At 37.1% G+C, this 17,287-nt stretch overlaps 1 protein-coding gene across 2 annotated transcripts in view; it reads left to right on the top strand.

Moving 5' to 3' along the window:
• The window catches only part of NBEA (neurobeachin), a 763,707-nt gene that overhangs the window by 145,791 nt on the left and 600,629 nt on the right, over positions 1-17,287 (top strand). For both annotated transcript variants that reach the window (XM_036249654.1, XM_036249655.1), the window contains exons 9-10: positions 2,395-2,592; positions 3,396-3,529. In XM_036249654.1, the coding sequence (XP_036105547.1) occupies positions 2,395-2,592; positions 3,396-3,529 (332 nt within the window). The remainder of the gene's footprint in view (positions 1-2,394; positions 2,593-3,395; positions 3,530-17,287) is intronic.

Genomic DNA, 17,287 nt, shown 5'->3' on the forward strand with positions numbered 1-17,287 from the left:
GAGAATGTTCTGCATTTTATTTGCTTGAAAGAAGCACAGAAGACCTGATCCAGAGTGCTGCAGTTTGTTAGCTAGTTTGTAATATTGACGTAGTCAGGCATGCGGTTCAAAGGTAAGAAGTACCATCCAGAGGCACATACACACAACTTTTAATTGCCCATGCTCTTGTCTTGGCCATGCCTGATAGTTCATGGTTGGCATCCAGGTTCAGGTTAGAAAGGCTGTCTAGATACCAGTCCAGAGGTAGAGAGCTTTGTCCATTTGGCCTGACACGTATGGTTTTCACAGTGTTTAAAACTGTTTGGATTAATTTACAAATTAGGTGACTTTATATAAAATCCAAATGTTGCATTTCTCTTGAAAAATTATGGAAGAACTAGCAGTATGGTACAGTAATTGAGGTGAGCAGTAGGGGGTCAGTCTTAGACAAGACATGCACACTCTAGTTTGAAGAATTCCCTACCTGGTCCCCTCCACTTACACACATCTGTTTGCGTCCTGTAAGAACTTGAGTTTGGAATATTTGGTTTACTCTTCTTCAAAGTTAGAGTAAGGAAATTGGAGCCAATCAGTTAAATTATTTTTTGACCTTAAATAAGGGTCAAGAGATAAATCGTGGCAGAGCCTGGGTTATAATTCACTCTCCATCCACTAATACCAACTATAAGACAGAGCACTTGGCTTGCTGTCCTGGCCCTGGCCCTTCTAGCTCCCTCCGTCCTTCATGCCGCTAACGTTTGATTTGCATAGTCGTGAGATGAAAATAATCATACTGGTAAGTGTGATTGTTGCAAAGGTTAAATATATTTGTCATTGTCGGGTTCGTATCTGCAGAGACATTTTAACCGTTTCTTTTTTTTTTTTTTTTAATTTTTTTTTTTTTTTTATCCTCACCCGAGGATATTTTTCCATTTTTTTGTTCAGATAGCGTGGGAGGGAGAGAGGAAGAGAGAGAGCGAGAAACATCGATGTGAAAGGGACACATCGAGTGGCTGCCACCCGCACAACCGACCAGGGCCGGGGACAAACTGCAACCGAGGTACATGCCCTTAGCAGGAACCGAACCCGGGTCCCTGTGGACCGCAGGCCGACGCTCTAACCGCTGAGCCAAACCGGCCAGGGCACATTTTAACCGTTTCTAACAAGACCTTTCTTATTACAGTTGTTATATTTTTATTTTTTCTCCTTTATTTAAAGTGGTAACATTTAACAAAAATTTATAATCCTCTAAAAAATGTATTAGGGTGACATTGGATAACAGGATCATATAAGGTTCAAGTATACATTTCTGTGATGTAGGATCTGTGTATTACATTGTGTGCCCGCCAGCCAAAGTCAGACCATCTTCTGTCACTGTGTGTTAGACCCCCTCTACCCCCAGCACCTCCCTGCCCCTTCCCTTTGGCAACCACCACACTGCTGTCTGTGTCCATGAGTTTCAGTTTTCTATCCCACATATGAGCAAACTCAAATGGTCCTTAGCTTTTTTTGATTTACTTCACTTAGCATAATATTCTCAAGGTCCATCCATATTGTCACAAATGGCAGTCTTTCATCTTTTCTTATGGCTGAGTAGTATTCCATGTGTGTTTGTACCACGTCTTCTTTATCCAGTCTTCCGTTGCAGGACACTTTGGTTGTCTCTGTTTTCTTGGCCACTGTGAATAATGCTGCAGTAAACATAGGGGCACATACATCTTTGCGAATACATGTTTTCAAGTTTCTTGGGTAGAGACCCAGGAGAGGGATTTTTGGGTCATATGATAAATTCATTCTCAATTGTTTGAGGAGTCGCCAGACTGTTTTCCATAGTGGCTGTGCCAGTGTCCATCCTCACCAGCATGAATGAGGGTCCTTTTCTGTACAACCTCTCCAGCACTGTGCCTACCTATCTTGTTGATCGTAGCCGTTCTCACAGTGCTAACGTGTCTTAGTGGACTTGTTGAGGGTTAACATGGCTATGGTGTGGTAGCATTGGTATTCATTATGTTGATGAACTTGCATATAAGTTAATGTGCCAGGCTGTGTGTGTGTGTGTGTGTGTGTGTGTGTGTGTGTGTACAGTTTTGAAAGTATTAACAAGAAAAATTTGTGTTATAGTGTATTGAAGTAAAATTTGATTTACATTTCTTACCATCTGGTTTTATATTTTTCTAATAAAGTCATGTTATAAATAGTAAAAAACAATAAAAATGAGAAAATGAAGATCTGTGTGTTTATTAGCATAATAAAATTTAACTCTCCTGGAACTGAAGTGAGAATAACAAAATAATACAGTTCCACTGATTAATGCCTGGAAAGGTTATAAGTTTTTATCTTAAATGTTTCTCTTTTTTCATGTTAGAGATCTGTTACCTTGAAAATGAGTTCTTACCTTAGTTTTATTTTTTTCAGAGCACCTTCAAGTTTAAATCTGAGAGTGATATTCATTTGGCAGAACATCATAAACAGGTTCTGTACGATGGGAAACTTGCAAGTAGCATCGCGTTCACCTATAATGCCAAGGCCACGGACGCGCAGCTGTGCCTGGAGTCCTCCCCGAAGGAAAACGCGTCCATCTTCGTGCACTCCCCGCACGCCCTGATGCTGCAGGTGGGTGCCCGCCCTGCGTGCCGCGCCGGCCACGCCGCGGGTTTCGGTTGGTTCTTTCATTCTCTGAATGACTCTCTTGCCTTCTCCCCATTTTTGGCAATCTACTTCACCTCGGACTCGCCCACTAATAGGGTACCAGTCATTTCTGATGCCTTGTGCGTTCTGTGGCTTTGAAATAGTCAGTTGGTTAGCTGAACAGATAGTTGTTAACAAAAAAATATTTTTTGGTTCAAGAAGAGTAGTGGATGTCTCCCTAACATAGAATTCCCTGAGTATCTTTTTTTTTTTTTATCCTCACCCGAGGACATTTTTTCCATTTTTTGTTCAGGTAGAGTGGGAGGGAGAGAGAGGAACAGAGAGAGAGAGAGAAACATCGATGCGAAAGGAACACATCGAGTGGCTGCCACCCGCACAACCGACCAGGGCCGGGGACAAACTGCAACCAAGGTACGTGCCCTTAGCGGGAACCGAACCCGGGTCTCTCAGGACCGTAGGCCGACGCTCTAACCGCTGAGCCAAACCGGCCAGGGCTCCCTGAGTATCTTTAAATTCATCAAAAGTATTTCTTGTTATATAATATCTATTGATTTATAGCTTCATATTTTCAGTGTAAAAAACCTCTCAAATGAAGATTTCAAATTTTAAATTTTAATTTTATATGTGTATCAAAAATTATATAATTGAAGGTTTTAAAAATGTCTAACTAATGTTATTTAGTTCTCTTTCAAAGTTATTAGGAACAAGGAAATGGTGATAACATCATGCTCCAGAAATGTAATCAGCTCTTTTGTCTCCGAATACAGGATGTGAAAGCTATAGTAACACATTCGATCCATAGTGCGATCCATTCGATTGGCGGGATCCAAGTGCTTTTCCCACTCTTTGCCCAGCTGGACAATCGGCAGCTCAACGACAGTCAGGTGGAGACGACTGTCTGGTACGTTCTCTCTGATGCGCACTTTCTCAGGTGTCCTGCATGCTTGGGTTAGACCTGGTGTCCTCGGAATCCTACAAAGGCATTACAGTGTTTGGTTTTATTCTTAAAGTTCTAACAAAAGTTCCTTTAGGAGTAAGGCAGATTATATGTATATAGTATAAAAATAATCTGACACTGTGATTCTTATAAACATAAAGGAGTGACTTCCTTCATAATAAAAAAAAATCCTTATCGGGTGAGACATAGTGATTATAATATGCAGTTGAGGAAAAATAGCAATCCCAACCTTAAACTTTGCAAATACTCATGGTTTGGATTGTCCATGAAATCCTGTCAGGTTAAATAAAATTACAAGGGTAAAATTTATTTTGAAGAATAATATTTAATAAATTACATAATTTATACTTTAAATGCAGGTATTATTTTATAATGCTATTATCATAAGACAGTACAGCATTACTTGATATTACCTTTCTTTATATATAGTTTATATTTGAGATCCCAAATCTAACCAGTGGCATATCTGTGTCTATAAAAAAATTCAATATATTCTAACTAGGTTTATTTCAATTTTTTGTAGCTTCTCTCATTTTTATTAAAAAATATCTTATGCATAAAACTCTGATGTCATTGTATATCTTATATCTTATATATAAGAAGTTAAATGTGAATTTTAACAGCTATTTTGACTGTGTACATTGTTACGTTTAGAGAATTTAAGGGCAATGTTTTATAGGTTTACATTAATTTTTATTTGAAAAGTAATATAGAAATTATATTACATGAAATCCTTCATGTTTGAATTGATGAAAAAACTAGCAAATGAAGGAAAGATGGGAAAATTTAAAGTCCTTTGAAATGTAACATGATTTCCTCATATTTATTATCTAACTTAGCTAGTAACAAAATTCTATTAATTGCTATTAATATAGTCTCTTTGTTGAGACTGTCTTTATGTAAAGTATCAATGTACATGTAAATGTGACCTACTGATTTACAAAATCCAGCTCCCATCCATGGTCATGCTTTCTTTCATGTCAGTGCAGCATAAAGGTTGCAGGTTTGAAGAGAAAAGCTTTGCACTGAAGTGGAATCCCGAGGTCGTGTTCTGTCGTCATTCCAGTTTGCTGTGAGCTCTTAAAGGGTTTCACTGTGCGGCAGATCAGCCTGTGGGGAAATGCAACTAAATTCCAGTCCTGGATTTAAGAAAAAAATGTTTTGTCTCTGTTATGTAAGTGATACAGTATACATTGTGATAGGTAATTAAAAACTTAATAAGGGCCATGAAAAGAAGTTGGAGATGAAGTAGCCAGTAGAAAACTCCATGTATAATTTAACGTTCCTTATGAATTAATATTAAGTCCATAATTATTTTAACCTAAAGTGGACTTTTTTGCTTGAGAAAGAAAAATTAGGAAGATTATGAAGTTTAAAATCTTATAACTAAAATGATCCACACTAATTTATATCTTTCTGAGCAGCTATTATAAAATCTTAGATCTAAAATTATATTTAACGGGTTATCTGGTCCATTCGTCCAAAGCACATGGTTATTTTTCATTGCCTATCATTAAAACTCATTGTAGTGTTTATATTATATTTTGGTATTTAAACTGTATTTATGTTACTGTGGAGACAAAAGAAAATGGAAGGGTTCAGTGTTCTGATTTTCATTTTGATTTGTTTTGAGTTCTTTTATATCATTCATTTAAATTTTTTCTATAATAAATAACTTCAACTTTTTCAGTGATATGTATGGTCTTAGTTTATAGCTAATAGAGAACATATAATAAGAAAGGTATCATTCTCTCTCATCTTTAATAATAGTACATGACCAATTCTAAGCTACCCTGTGATTCAGCTGTGCTCTTTTGAAATCTTACCAGATGAAACATAATTATTGCTTTTAACTTTTTTTTTTTTTTTTTTTATCATCACCCCGGGACATTTTTCCATTTTTTTGTTCAGATAGAGTGGAAGGGAGAGAGAGGGAAAGAGAGAGAGAGAGAGAAACATCAATGTGAAAGGGAAACATTGAGTGGCTGCCACCTGCACAACCCAACAGGGCCAGGGACAAACTGCAACTGAGGTACGTGCCCTTAGCGGGAACCGAACCCGGGTCTCTCTCGATTGCAGGCCAACGCTCTAACCGCTGAGCCAAACTGGCCAGGGCAGTTACTGCTTTTTAATTAATTGTGTCAAAAGCCGTTGATGCCTGAGATTCACTTCTTTGTGGACAGTTCTGTGAATCTTTTTCATTTGAAGTTTTGAAGGTGAACATTTCAGACAAGTGTGTGTGTCAGTGATAATGGTCTTTGGTTTCTAAAATGGTAAAGCAGGTTGTTCAGTGGGATTTCTTCCTCTACTTGAAGAACACAGATTCTTACCTGTAGGCGGGTGGGGCAAGGATTGATAGAATCTTATGTTTTTTTGGGAAATCATAAATCCATGTAGATGAATGAGACCTTGAAATAGGCTTTATCTTCTTATTGTGAGTCAGCATAAAATTGTTGTAGGGGAATGAAAATCTATTTGAATTTTTTAAATCTTCCAGAGAAAAATCAATAGACTCTTTTTTGAAAATCTGTTTGTGTAAGAAATACATGCCAAAAATTGCAATATTGTCTTATTCATAATGACTTTTGGTAGAAATTGAGCAAAGCTCTGACGTAAGTCAATTCTTTGCCTTCTGTGTTTCAGGTTGAAGCATTTTAGGTTCTATGTACTTTCCTCTGCTCAGTGGTCTTCTTAATGAAAGTTTTTACTGTTTCTCTAAGACTTAGCCTTTGTGGGCTCTTCTGTGCCATTGTTACAACCTTGGATGAGTTTTACGCCCTATAGGGAACTTAGTAGTAAAATAAAGTATTGGAATAATAATCTTATTTCCTGGAGCCTTTAAAATAGGCTTTATTTGTGTAAGATACTTTTGTGGCTTGTTTTATTATGAAGACTACGTACTGTAGATGTTATGTGTGTGCCAGACTTGGGTTCATGTCCCCAGTTTACTGTTATTATTAGTGCAGCTCTGAGTGTGTTGTGCTTTAGTTTCCGCCCTTACAAAATAGGGGGGAAAACAGCTCACTGGGCTATTTAGTTTACATGTAATAAGATTTAGAGATCGACACACTAAGCACTCAGTGCACAGTGGTTTTGTTGTGATAGTGGGCTAGGTGATCTGCAAGGTTATCTCTAACAATACATTTTATATTAAAAATGTTAGATATCATTTATCTTAAAAATTGGTTGTTATAATACAGGCCATATTATATTTGAACTTCTTTCTACCAGTGATGTTATTTACAATTGAGAATTACATATTTAAGTAGGACTTCTATTTTGAATTTTAGTTGTAGTGATGAAAACTGATTTCTAGATAGAGTGGCTTAAAATTAAGGAATTTGTTAACTCAAGTTTTCAACAAAGTCAAACAAACAATACCAGGTCACACAAAGCTCGGACTGGTTTAAGATGATTTTTCTTTGCTGGTTTTTGGATTTCGTAAAGCTGTCTTCGTAGTCTAGAGTCGGGTGGGGAGTGCCCGGCCCGCAGGCCACGAGGCCTGTGTGATGAGTTGCCAGCGCACGCCCCCCGCCCCACCAGCCGAGCCTGACCAGATATGGCAGCTGCTGCTCCAGCTGGTGAGGTGTGTCCTGCGGATGATGTCACACTTACCCAAATGGCCCTCGGCAGAAAAAAGGTTCCCCATCCCTACCAGGAATAACACTTCCTAAAAACAAGAAGTTAGCCGTTACCATGGCACAAAAAAATTAATCAGCAAAGGAGTAAATACTATTGAGCTGAGTTAACTAGCATATGGCATCACATGCAGTATTTTTGATGTGATCTGTTTTTAAATAAGTAAATGAGGCCAATATGTAGTTCTGTTGTGATTTTATCCTGTTGATAATGATTTTCCAGCAGCATGATCACTTTGAGTAATTCTGCCAAGTGATCCCAGCTGCTCGGAGGTTGTGTCATCCCTTGAGGACTGGTCCTGTTTTATATTGGACTGGTTGATCCCGCAGCCAGTGACTTTGCGAGCGTGACTGCACACTGCCTTCCACTGGGCATGTCCTGCCTGCTCACTGCATGGCTGACAGAGTGAGCAGGTGTCGGAGTCCCCTCCAGCAGCATAGCTGCAATCTTGCAGTAACCACATCTTTTGTATTTTGTGTCTAAGAGTGTCTCAGTAAATTACAAACTTCATTTCCCTTTGCTTTGGAAGATCATACGCATTGAATGCAAATGACATATTCTTCTCAAATTTGGCCTACGTCCCTTCTTTTAAAGAATGTATATTATTAAATTCTATGGGTGATACAAAACAGAGTAAGTCTTCCTCATTTTGCGACTTAAAAATTTGCTTTGAAAAAAAATATTTTCTGTCATAATGTATAAATTGGCTTTTGTATGTTAAACAGTTAAAAATTCATGCCCAGCCGGTGTGGCTCAGTGGTAGAGTGTCGACCCATGTACCAAGAGGTCACCAGTTCAATTCCTGGTCAGGGCACATGCATGGGTTGTAGGCCCGATCCCCGGGTGGGGGCGTACAGGAGGCGGCCAATCGATGTTCTCTCTCATCAATGTTTCTCTCGCTCTCCCTCTCCCTTCCTCTCTCTCTAAAATCAATAACGAAATCATGAAGCCCTGGCCCGTATGGCTCAGTGGTTATTAGAGTGTTTGGGCTACACACCAATGGGTCATGGGTTCGATTCCTGGTCAAGGCCAGGGACCTGGGTTTCAGGTTTGATTCCTGCCCTGTTCAGGGTGTGGAGGACGCAACCAGTCCATGTGTGTCTCTCACATCGATATTTCTTTCTCTTCCTCCCTCCCTTCCTTTCACTCTGTCTAAAAATCAGTGGAAAAATATCCTCAGGTGAGGACTAGCAACATAAAAATACTTGAAAAGCGGAGTGCTCATTAGAGACATGGGATGTTCTGTGACACATCTGCTCAGTCGTGTGCACACATGGAGCCTGAGGCCTCACTCTGGGCCAGGCGGCTGCAGTCGTCTTGTCTCACCTGTTCTGCTGAGGGCAGGTGAGAGTTAGGGAACTCGCTCCAGGTCCCGAGACCCACGTGGCCGAGGAGAACCAGGGCACTGTTCCCGAAAGACTGTCAGAGCCCTCACGGGACCGCTGGCTGGACAGCTGGGACTCAGCCGGTCAGCGGGGGCATCTTGTCACAGTGCCAGCTTGATTGGATGGTCGTAGGACTTTATGAAGAGAGTGTGTGGGAAGTATTACAGGGTCTGGTGTGTAGTAGACATTTAATGACTTTTCTGTCTTTCCCCAGTAAATATTGATGGTCTGTTGATGTGATGAACTTTTGTATCACTGAAATTTCTGTTAATACTGTTTTAACTCTGATAAATTATATAAACCAAAAATGAATTTCAAGTGATAATTTAAATAAATTCTCGGAAGTCTATAAATATTTGTCTCAGAAAAGTCTTTTTTTGTTTTTAGTATGAGACGAGTGGTTTGATAGACTGCCTGATGGAATATAAAATAAAATAAAATGTAGAGAATCCCATAATGCATTGATGCTAATGATTCTGTCATTGAGAATACTTTAATATGAATATTAATGATTCATTAACTTGTTTAGTGAACTTAAATCAATATTTTCCCCCAAAAAACTGTCTTGCTAACCACAGTTATTACAGTAATTATCTTGAATTTTATACCCTCCTTAACAATTAAGCAGCCCCCTTAATAATTAAAGGTTTCATTGCAAAGTCCTAATTAGCACTAGTTATATGTAACCAACAAAATTACCTGGAATTTTCAACATTTTAGTGTCTAACTACCTAAAACAGATTTCTTCTTAAATTTTACAAAAAAAATCTTTTGTCTGGTTATGTTTCCTGGATTTTTGTTCAAGGAAAGTGCCCATTATACATATAATGTCATAATTTTATTATCTACTTTTAGACCAACTGACATAAAAAATGAAATGTGATTGCTTTCAGGTGGCAAAATAAGTGAAATCAGTACTTTTTGTAATGATTGTCTTTCTTATGGAGGTTGTTGTTCATTTATATAGAAGAGAACTATTTCACTTTCTAAAAGTATTTAAATATTTTTGACTATATATCCTATCACATCATATTATTTTTAAAATATTCAGAAATGTACATCTGTCACTTAATGTGCATATTTGCTAGTTTGCCTTTTTTGTGTAACAATTGCTAAATTAGTAATGAAAATATTCTTTGATGTAAAACAGACACAAAAAGTGCCTTTGAAGTAATCTAATACTACTATTATAAGAGGAAAGCAAGTAATAATTTTGTAGTGAGGCTTAATGAGGGTAAAATGGAACTTATATTGAATTCACTGTGCACATTGATTTGTAAGGAGTAAAAAATAGTACATGAAGCATTCTGCCTGAAACACAGGGAGATTGTAATGTGGTGTTCCAGTTTTCTCTGGTTGTTAGGCAAGTCCTTTTAATTCTAAGAATGCACAGAAGCTATCTAATAATGAAGTTTATAGTACTTCTATAATTTAAAGTTTTTTTCATAAATGATTACTGTTCTATAATAATTCTTCCATAAAAAGTTTCCTTTAAATTTAGTGAAATCCATTTTAATGCTGTTACTTTGTGCTGTCTTACTTTATAACACAAAATCTTAAATGAACTCGTTGCTTTCATGTTCTTCTAGTTTGCATTTCCACATCCTTTATTATTCAGTATTTCAATCATATCTTGTTACAAAAGGTATTATTCATGGAATGGTATTCATTTATTTTTTTAACTTTGTCTTTACAATCCCTTTGAAAATAAGTAAGGTAAATTGCTTTATTTTATGATGATCATAAAGTTTAAAATTAAAATTAATATTATTTGCTTTTATAAAGAATATTATCATATGCTTGAATATTTATGATTTAACTTCAGAAGCTCAGAATATTTTAAATAGAAAAATGGGTACAATACTAAGAGTTTCCCAAGCGTTTAGGCACTTTTCCCTTCCTCTTTCCTGGTTGTGATGACCACTGTGTACAGTGAATGGAATCTATGGAAAAGAATTAATAGGGCATCATTAGGATAATGTGGTTAATTTGTATAGGGATTATATTGGCTTCTATGTTAGTTTATGTCCAGTTCATGGCTCTGCTACTAGGCCGCAGCTCTCAGCTGTTCTGCAGCTGCCATCCACGGAGACGCGTGCACCCCAGGCGGGGTCTCTCCAGCTGTGAGTGCAGCCGGAACGCGCAGCCTTCTCTGCACTTCCTACCTTCTGTACATCTGTTTTGCTTTAAATTTGAAGATTATTTCATTTCTGTTCAAAACTTTATTTTTAGAACAGTTTTATTTTTTACAATAAAACTTTACAGAGATCTCCCATGTATGTTCCACCTACGTACACCCTGCCCCCTTGTCAACGTCACTCACCAGAATTGTGCTTTGAACCAAGGACGAACCTAGATGGGTGACCTAGGAGTTCGTCTTACAGTTAGTTCACTCTTGGTATTGTGCTCTGTGTGTTCTGACGAAAGTCTAGTGACATATATTGGTCATGATGATATTAAGAAAAGTATTTCCACTGTCCTAGAAACCCTTTGTGCTCTCTCCAGGCCACTCCCTGACCACTGCTCTTTCCACTGTTTCCGTGTCTCTGCCATTTCCAGAATTTTCTTTCACTTAATAATATGCAGTTGATTCCTTTGTCTTTTCATGGCTTGGTCCCTCATTTCTTTTTAGTTCTGAATATTCCACGGTTTATTATCCATTCACCTGCTGAAGGCCATCTTGATTGCTTCCAAGTTTGGCAAATATGATAAAACTACTCTAAACATTTATGTGCAGGTTTTGTTGGGATGTGTGTTTTCAGCTCCTTTGGTAGACAGCAGGGAGCATGCTTGCTAAATTGTATGGTAAAATATGTTTAGTTTTGTAAGGCACCTGCAGACTGTCTTCCCAAGTGGCTCTGCTCTTTTGCATTCTGACCAGCAGTGAATGAGAATTTCTGTGCTTCATTTTTGCACCAGCATTTGGTGTCAGTGTTCTGGAATTTAGTCATTCTGGTAGATGTGTCTAGTAGCTCATTTTAATTTGCATTTCTTTGGTGAGGTGTTTGTTAAGGTCATTGGCATATTTTTTATTTTTATAATTTTTTAATATATATATTTTTATCGATGTTAGAGAAAGGGGGAAAGAGAAAAAAACTGATTGGCTGCCCCCTGCATGTCCCCTACTGGGCATCGAGACGGCAACCTGGAATGGAACCAGCGACCTTTCAGTGCATGGTATGTGCTCAGGCACCTGAGCCACACCTGCCAGGGCATTGGGCACACTTTTTAATCGGACTGTTTGTTTACTTACTGTTAAATTTTAAGAGTTCTTTGTATATTTTTGAATAATAATTCTTTATCAGATGTATCTTTTGCAAATGTTTCTTCCGGTCTGTGGCTTGTCTTAAATCCTCTTGGATATTGTCTTTTTCAGAGCATAACCTTTAATTTTAATGAACTCTAGATCATCAATTTTTTTATGTATTTTGGCTTTGGTGTTTATCTAAGATGTCACCGCCATACTAGAAGTCATGTAGGTTTTCTTTTATGTTATCTTCTAGGAGTATATAGTTTTGCATTTTACATTTAGGTCAGTGATCTACTTTAAGTAAAATTTTATGAAAGGTGTAAGGTTTATTTCTAGATTCACTTTTTATATGTGATTGTCTAGTTCTTTCAGCATTATTTGTTGAAGAGACTATCTTTGCTTCATTGTATTTATTACCTTTGCTCATTTATCGCCGATCAGCTGCCTGTATTTATGGGTGTCTCTTTCTGGCTCCCTGTTCTGTTCCATTGATCTCTGTCTGTTCTTTCTCCACTACCACGTTGTCTTGGTGACTACAGCTTTATGGCAGTTCCTGAAGCTAGTTCGCCATTCTTTCAACTGTATTTCCCTCAGTGTTTTGTTGGCTATTCTCTTTTTGCTTTTCAATATAAACTTTAGAATTAGTTTGTCGATATTCGTAACATAACTTACTTGGATTTTTATTGATATTGCACTGAATTCGTAGATCAAATTAGGAACTCACATCTTGACAATATTTAGTACTGCTATCTAAATATCTTTTATTTAGTTCATCTTTGATTTTATTATTGAGAGTTTTGTAGTTTTCCTTATATAGATCTTATATATATTTTGTTACATTTATAACTAGTTTACTTGTAGGGTGCTTATGTCATGTGTATTGTGTTTTAAATGTCAAATTCCACCTCTTCACTGTTGATGGATAGGAAAGCATTTGAGTTATTTTATATTAACTTTGTATCCTGTAAACTAGCTATGAATTGTTTAAAAGTTCCTAGAGATTTTTTGTTGAGTCTTTCAGGTTTTCTGCATAGACAGTATGCATCTGTGAGCAAAGAGTTTTATGTCTTCTTTTTCAATCTGAATATATTTTGTTTTCTTTTCTTGTCTTACTGATTTAGCCAGGGCTTTCAGTACAGTGTTGAAAAGGAATAGTGAAAAGGGACAATCTTGCCTTGTATTCAATCTAAGTGAGAAAGTTTGTGTTTTTCATCAAGTATGATGTTAGCTGTACAGAAAGGTTCTCTTCCTAGTTTACTGGGAGATTTTGCAACTCCCCCCCACCTCCCAAGAAATGGTTGCTATATGGTGTTAAATGCTTTTTCTGCATCTAATGATAGGAACATATAATTTGTTTTAGTCTGTTGATATGATGGATTACATTAATTGATTTTCAAATCTTGAACCAGGCGTATATACCTTGGATAAGTCCCACTTGTTTATGGTGCATAATTTCATTTATACTCTTTTGGATTCAATTTGCCAATATTTTATTGTAGATTTTAGCATCTGTGTTCATAGAAAAATTTTTTCTTTCTTATAATGTCTTTTTCTGGTTTTGGCATTAGACTGATGCTGGCCTAAATAGTACTTCTGTTTCTACCCTCTTAAAGAAATTGTGGAAAATTGCCATAAAATTTTTTACGTGTTTGGTAGAATTCACCAGTGAACCAATCTGGGTCTGTTGCATTCTGTTTTGGAAAATTTAAATTTATGATGTAATTTTTTTAATAGTTATAGGTCTATTCAGAATGTCTATTTATTCTTCTGTGAGTTTTGGCAGATAACTCTTTCAAGGAATTGGTCTTTCATCTAGGTTGTGAATTGGGCATAGGATTGTCCACAGTATTCCTTATTGCTTTTCCATGGGTTCTGTAGTTATGTTCCGTCTTTCATTTTTGATGTTAGTATTTTGTGTTCACTTTTTGTTTTTCATAGTTTGGCTGGAGGCTTATCAATTTTTATTGATTTTTTTTTTCAAAGAACCATCTTTTGGGTCTATCGATTTCCTCTTTTCAATTTCTTTGATTTTTAAAAAAAAATTCTAATTCTTACTATTTTTTCCTGCTTATTTTGGACTGAATTGCTTTTTTTAAATTTTGTTTCCGAAGGTGGAAGCTTATGTTACTGATTTTAGACCTTTCTTTTTTTCTATATATACGTGATAGAGGTCTGAACACCCAGTTCTCACGTATGGAGTGGTAGTTTTCCCCACACCACCAATTGGTTCACTCTTATACCACCTTTATATCCTACAATTTAACTCTGTTATCACACTGGTTACATGGAGATGGTGTCAGATTTTACAGGTTAAAGGCTCAGTCACACAAGACTGCCCCCCCCCCCCCCCCCCGCACACATTTCAGATGCTAGTTGCAAACCAAGTTACCACCTTTGCTTATGACTGACTGGCTATAGATGGGCAGCTTCAACATCCCTCTGGTTGGACTTCAGTTGTAAATGGAAGTTCATGTTGTTACCTGTATTTCTTACCAACTGGCTGTAAATCAGAGGTTCCCACAACCCCCTTCTTGGGTTTGATTAATTTGTTGGAGCAGCTCATACAGCTCAGAGAAACATTTTGCTTACTGGATTACTGGTTTGTTATAAAAGTACACGGTAAAGGATGCTGATGAGTATCCAGATGGAGGAGATTCATGGGGCGGGGAATGGGGAGGGTCCTGGGGCTTTAGTGCCCTCCTCAGCTCTGCACTCTCCCAGCTCCTCCACCTGCTCCCCAACAGTCTCACCGAACCCTTTCCTTTTGGGTTTTTGTGGGGCTTATTACATAGGCATGAATGATTAAGTCACTGCCCACTGGTGCTAAACTCAGTTTTCAGTTTCCCCTCCCTGGAGTTGGGGAAGGTGGTGAGGTCTGGTTGTTAGCACACGCATCACGTGGTTGGCTCCACAGAGCCAGGTCCCATTCTTCATTGTGCTTGTCACATAGAACATTTCAAGGGTTTCAGTGGCGCTGTGTCAGAAATTTGGAGGAAGATCAAATTTATATTTATTATAAATCACAATATCATGTCACATATTATAAGTTTACCTATATACATTGCTTTAATCTCCTTCTACAAATTTGGTCAGTTGTGCTTTTAATTTAATTCAAAATATTTTAATACTGTCTTTTTTTTTTTTTTTTTTTTGACCATGTGTTATTTAGAAGTGTGCTGTGTAATCTCTACATATTAATGAGATTTTCTAGTTATCTTTCTCTTATTTCTAGGTAATTCCATTGTGATCTGAGAGTAGACGTTGTATGATTTTTTTTTTAATCCTCACCCAAGGACATTTTTGCATTTCAGATAGAGACATTTTTGCATTTCAGATAGAGCAGGAGGGAGAAAGGGAGGAAGAGAGAGAGAGAGAGAGAGAGAGAGAGAGAAAGAGAATCATTGATGCGAGAGAGACACATTGACTGGTTGCTTCCCACACAACCCCTACTGGGGCCGGGGACAAACTGCAACCAAGGTACGTGCCCTTAGCGGGAACTGAACTCGGGTCTCTCTGGACCACAGGCCAACGCTCTAGCCGCTGAGCCAAACCGGCCAGGGCCATTGTATGATTTCTGTTTTTAAATTTGTAAGATGTGGTTGGTTACCCAGAAGATGTGGTCTGTCTTAGTGAATGTTTCATGTGAGCATGAGGGGAATGCGTACTTTGTTGTTGCTGGATGAAGTAGTGTAGAGATGTTAATTATGTCCCATGGTTTGTTGGTATTGTTTAGTTCAAGTATATCCTGATTTTCTGCCTACTGTATTTGTCCATTTCTTAGAGGGGTGTTGAAGTCCCTGATTACCATAATGGATTCATCTCTTTCTCCTTGCAGTTAGAGCGGTTTGTGCATCATCTAGTCTGATGCTCATTTGTCATGCACTTGCACCATAAGCATTCTCACCGTCTTTTCAGAAAATTGATCCGTTTGACATTATGCAGTGTCCTTCTTAATCTTCGTTAACTTTCCTTGATTTGAAGACTGCTCTGTCTGAAGGTAATATAGATACTCCTGCTTTCTTTTGATTAGTGTTATGGTATATTTTTCTCCATCTATTTACTTTTAATCCATATGTGTCTATATTTAAAGTGGTTTTTTTGTAGACAACACTGGCGAGTTGCGGTTTTTGGTCCACTCTGACAATTTCTGTCTTTTAATTGGTGTATTTAGACACTGATATCCAAAATGATTATTGATATAGTTGGATTAATGTTTACCACATTTGTTTACTGTTTTTCATGTGTTACATTATTGTTTGTTTCTGTTTTTGTATTGTGCTAGTTTTCTGATTGTTGTGATTTTAATTGCACATTTTATATAATTCAATTTTATCTTCTTAGCATATCAGTTATGCTTAATTTTTTATTATTCTTTCAGTGGTTGCTATTGAGTTTGCAACTAATTTAAGTCTATTTCAAATATCACTATACCACTTTATGAGTAGTTTGAGTACTTTATAAAAATAAAATCATCTTAATTTCTATATTTTGTTTCTGGTATCATTGCTGTGATTAATTTTCCTTATATATAAGCATACATATTTGTGTGAATGTATATGTTGTTATTTTGAACAAGCTTATCTATTAGATTACTTCAGATTAAAAAATAAAAGTTTTTACTTTTTGAGAGATAAACCACAGAACGTATATGCATGTATGCATGAACAGTGGACATGGACAACAAACTGGGGAAAGGGCAGGAAGGGAGGGGTAGGGGGGAATCCATGGGGGGAAAAGGAGAAACATCTGTAACAAAAATTAATTAATAAAAAAATAAATAAATAAAATAAAAAGTTTTTACTTTTCTTTCTTCAGTGCTCTTTCTTAATGTAGATCCAAGTTTCTGACCAATATTATTTTCCTTCTCTTTAAAGAATTACTGTTTACATTTCTTCACAAGAGAGTTTTATTGGAAACAAATTTTCTCAATTTTTGTTTGTTTGAAAGTCTTTATTTTTCCTTCATTTTTTCCTTTCCTTTGTTGATTTTAGAGAGAAAGGAAGGGAGAGGGAGAGAGAGAGAAACATCGATGAGAGAGAATATCTATCGGCCACTTCCAGCATACCCACACTGGAGACTGAGCCCACAACTTGGTCATGTGCCCTGACCAGGAATCGAACTTGCGACCTCCTGGTGCATGGGTTGACACTCAACCACTGAGCAACACTGGCTGGGCTTTCCTTCATTTTTGAAGGATAATTTTAAAGGGTATAGAAGTTGAGGTTGGTGGGGTTTTCTTGTTTTTTTTTGGTCCTCAAAGCTTGAAATATTTCACTCCATTCTCTTCTTACTTGCATAGTTTATGAAGAAAAGTTGGATGTCATTCTTATTTTTGCTATATATAAGTTGTTTTCCTTCTGCCATCTTTCAGAAACTGTTCTTTATCTTTGATTTTATGTCATTGGAAAATGATATGTATAGGTGTAG

The sequence above is a fragment of the Molossus molossus genome, unplaced genomic scaffold, assembly GCF_014108415.1.
Source record: "Molossus molossus isolate mMolMol1 unplaced genomic scaffold, mMolMol1.p scaffold_m16_p_9, whole genome shotgun sequence".
NCBI lineage: Eukaryota > Metazoa > Chordata > Mammalia > Chiroptera > Molossidae > Molossus > Molossus molossus.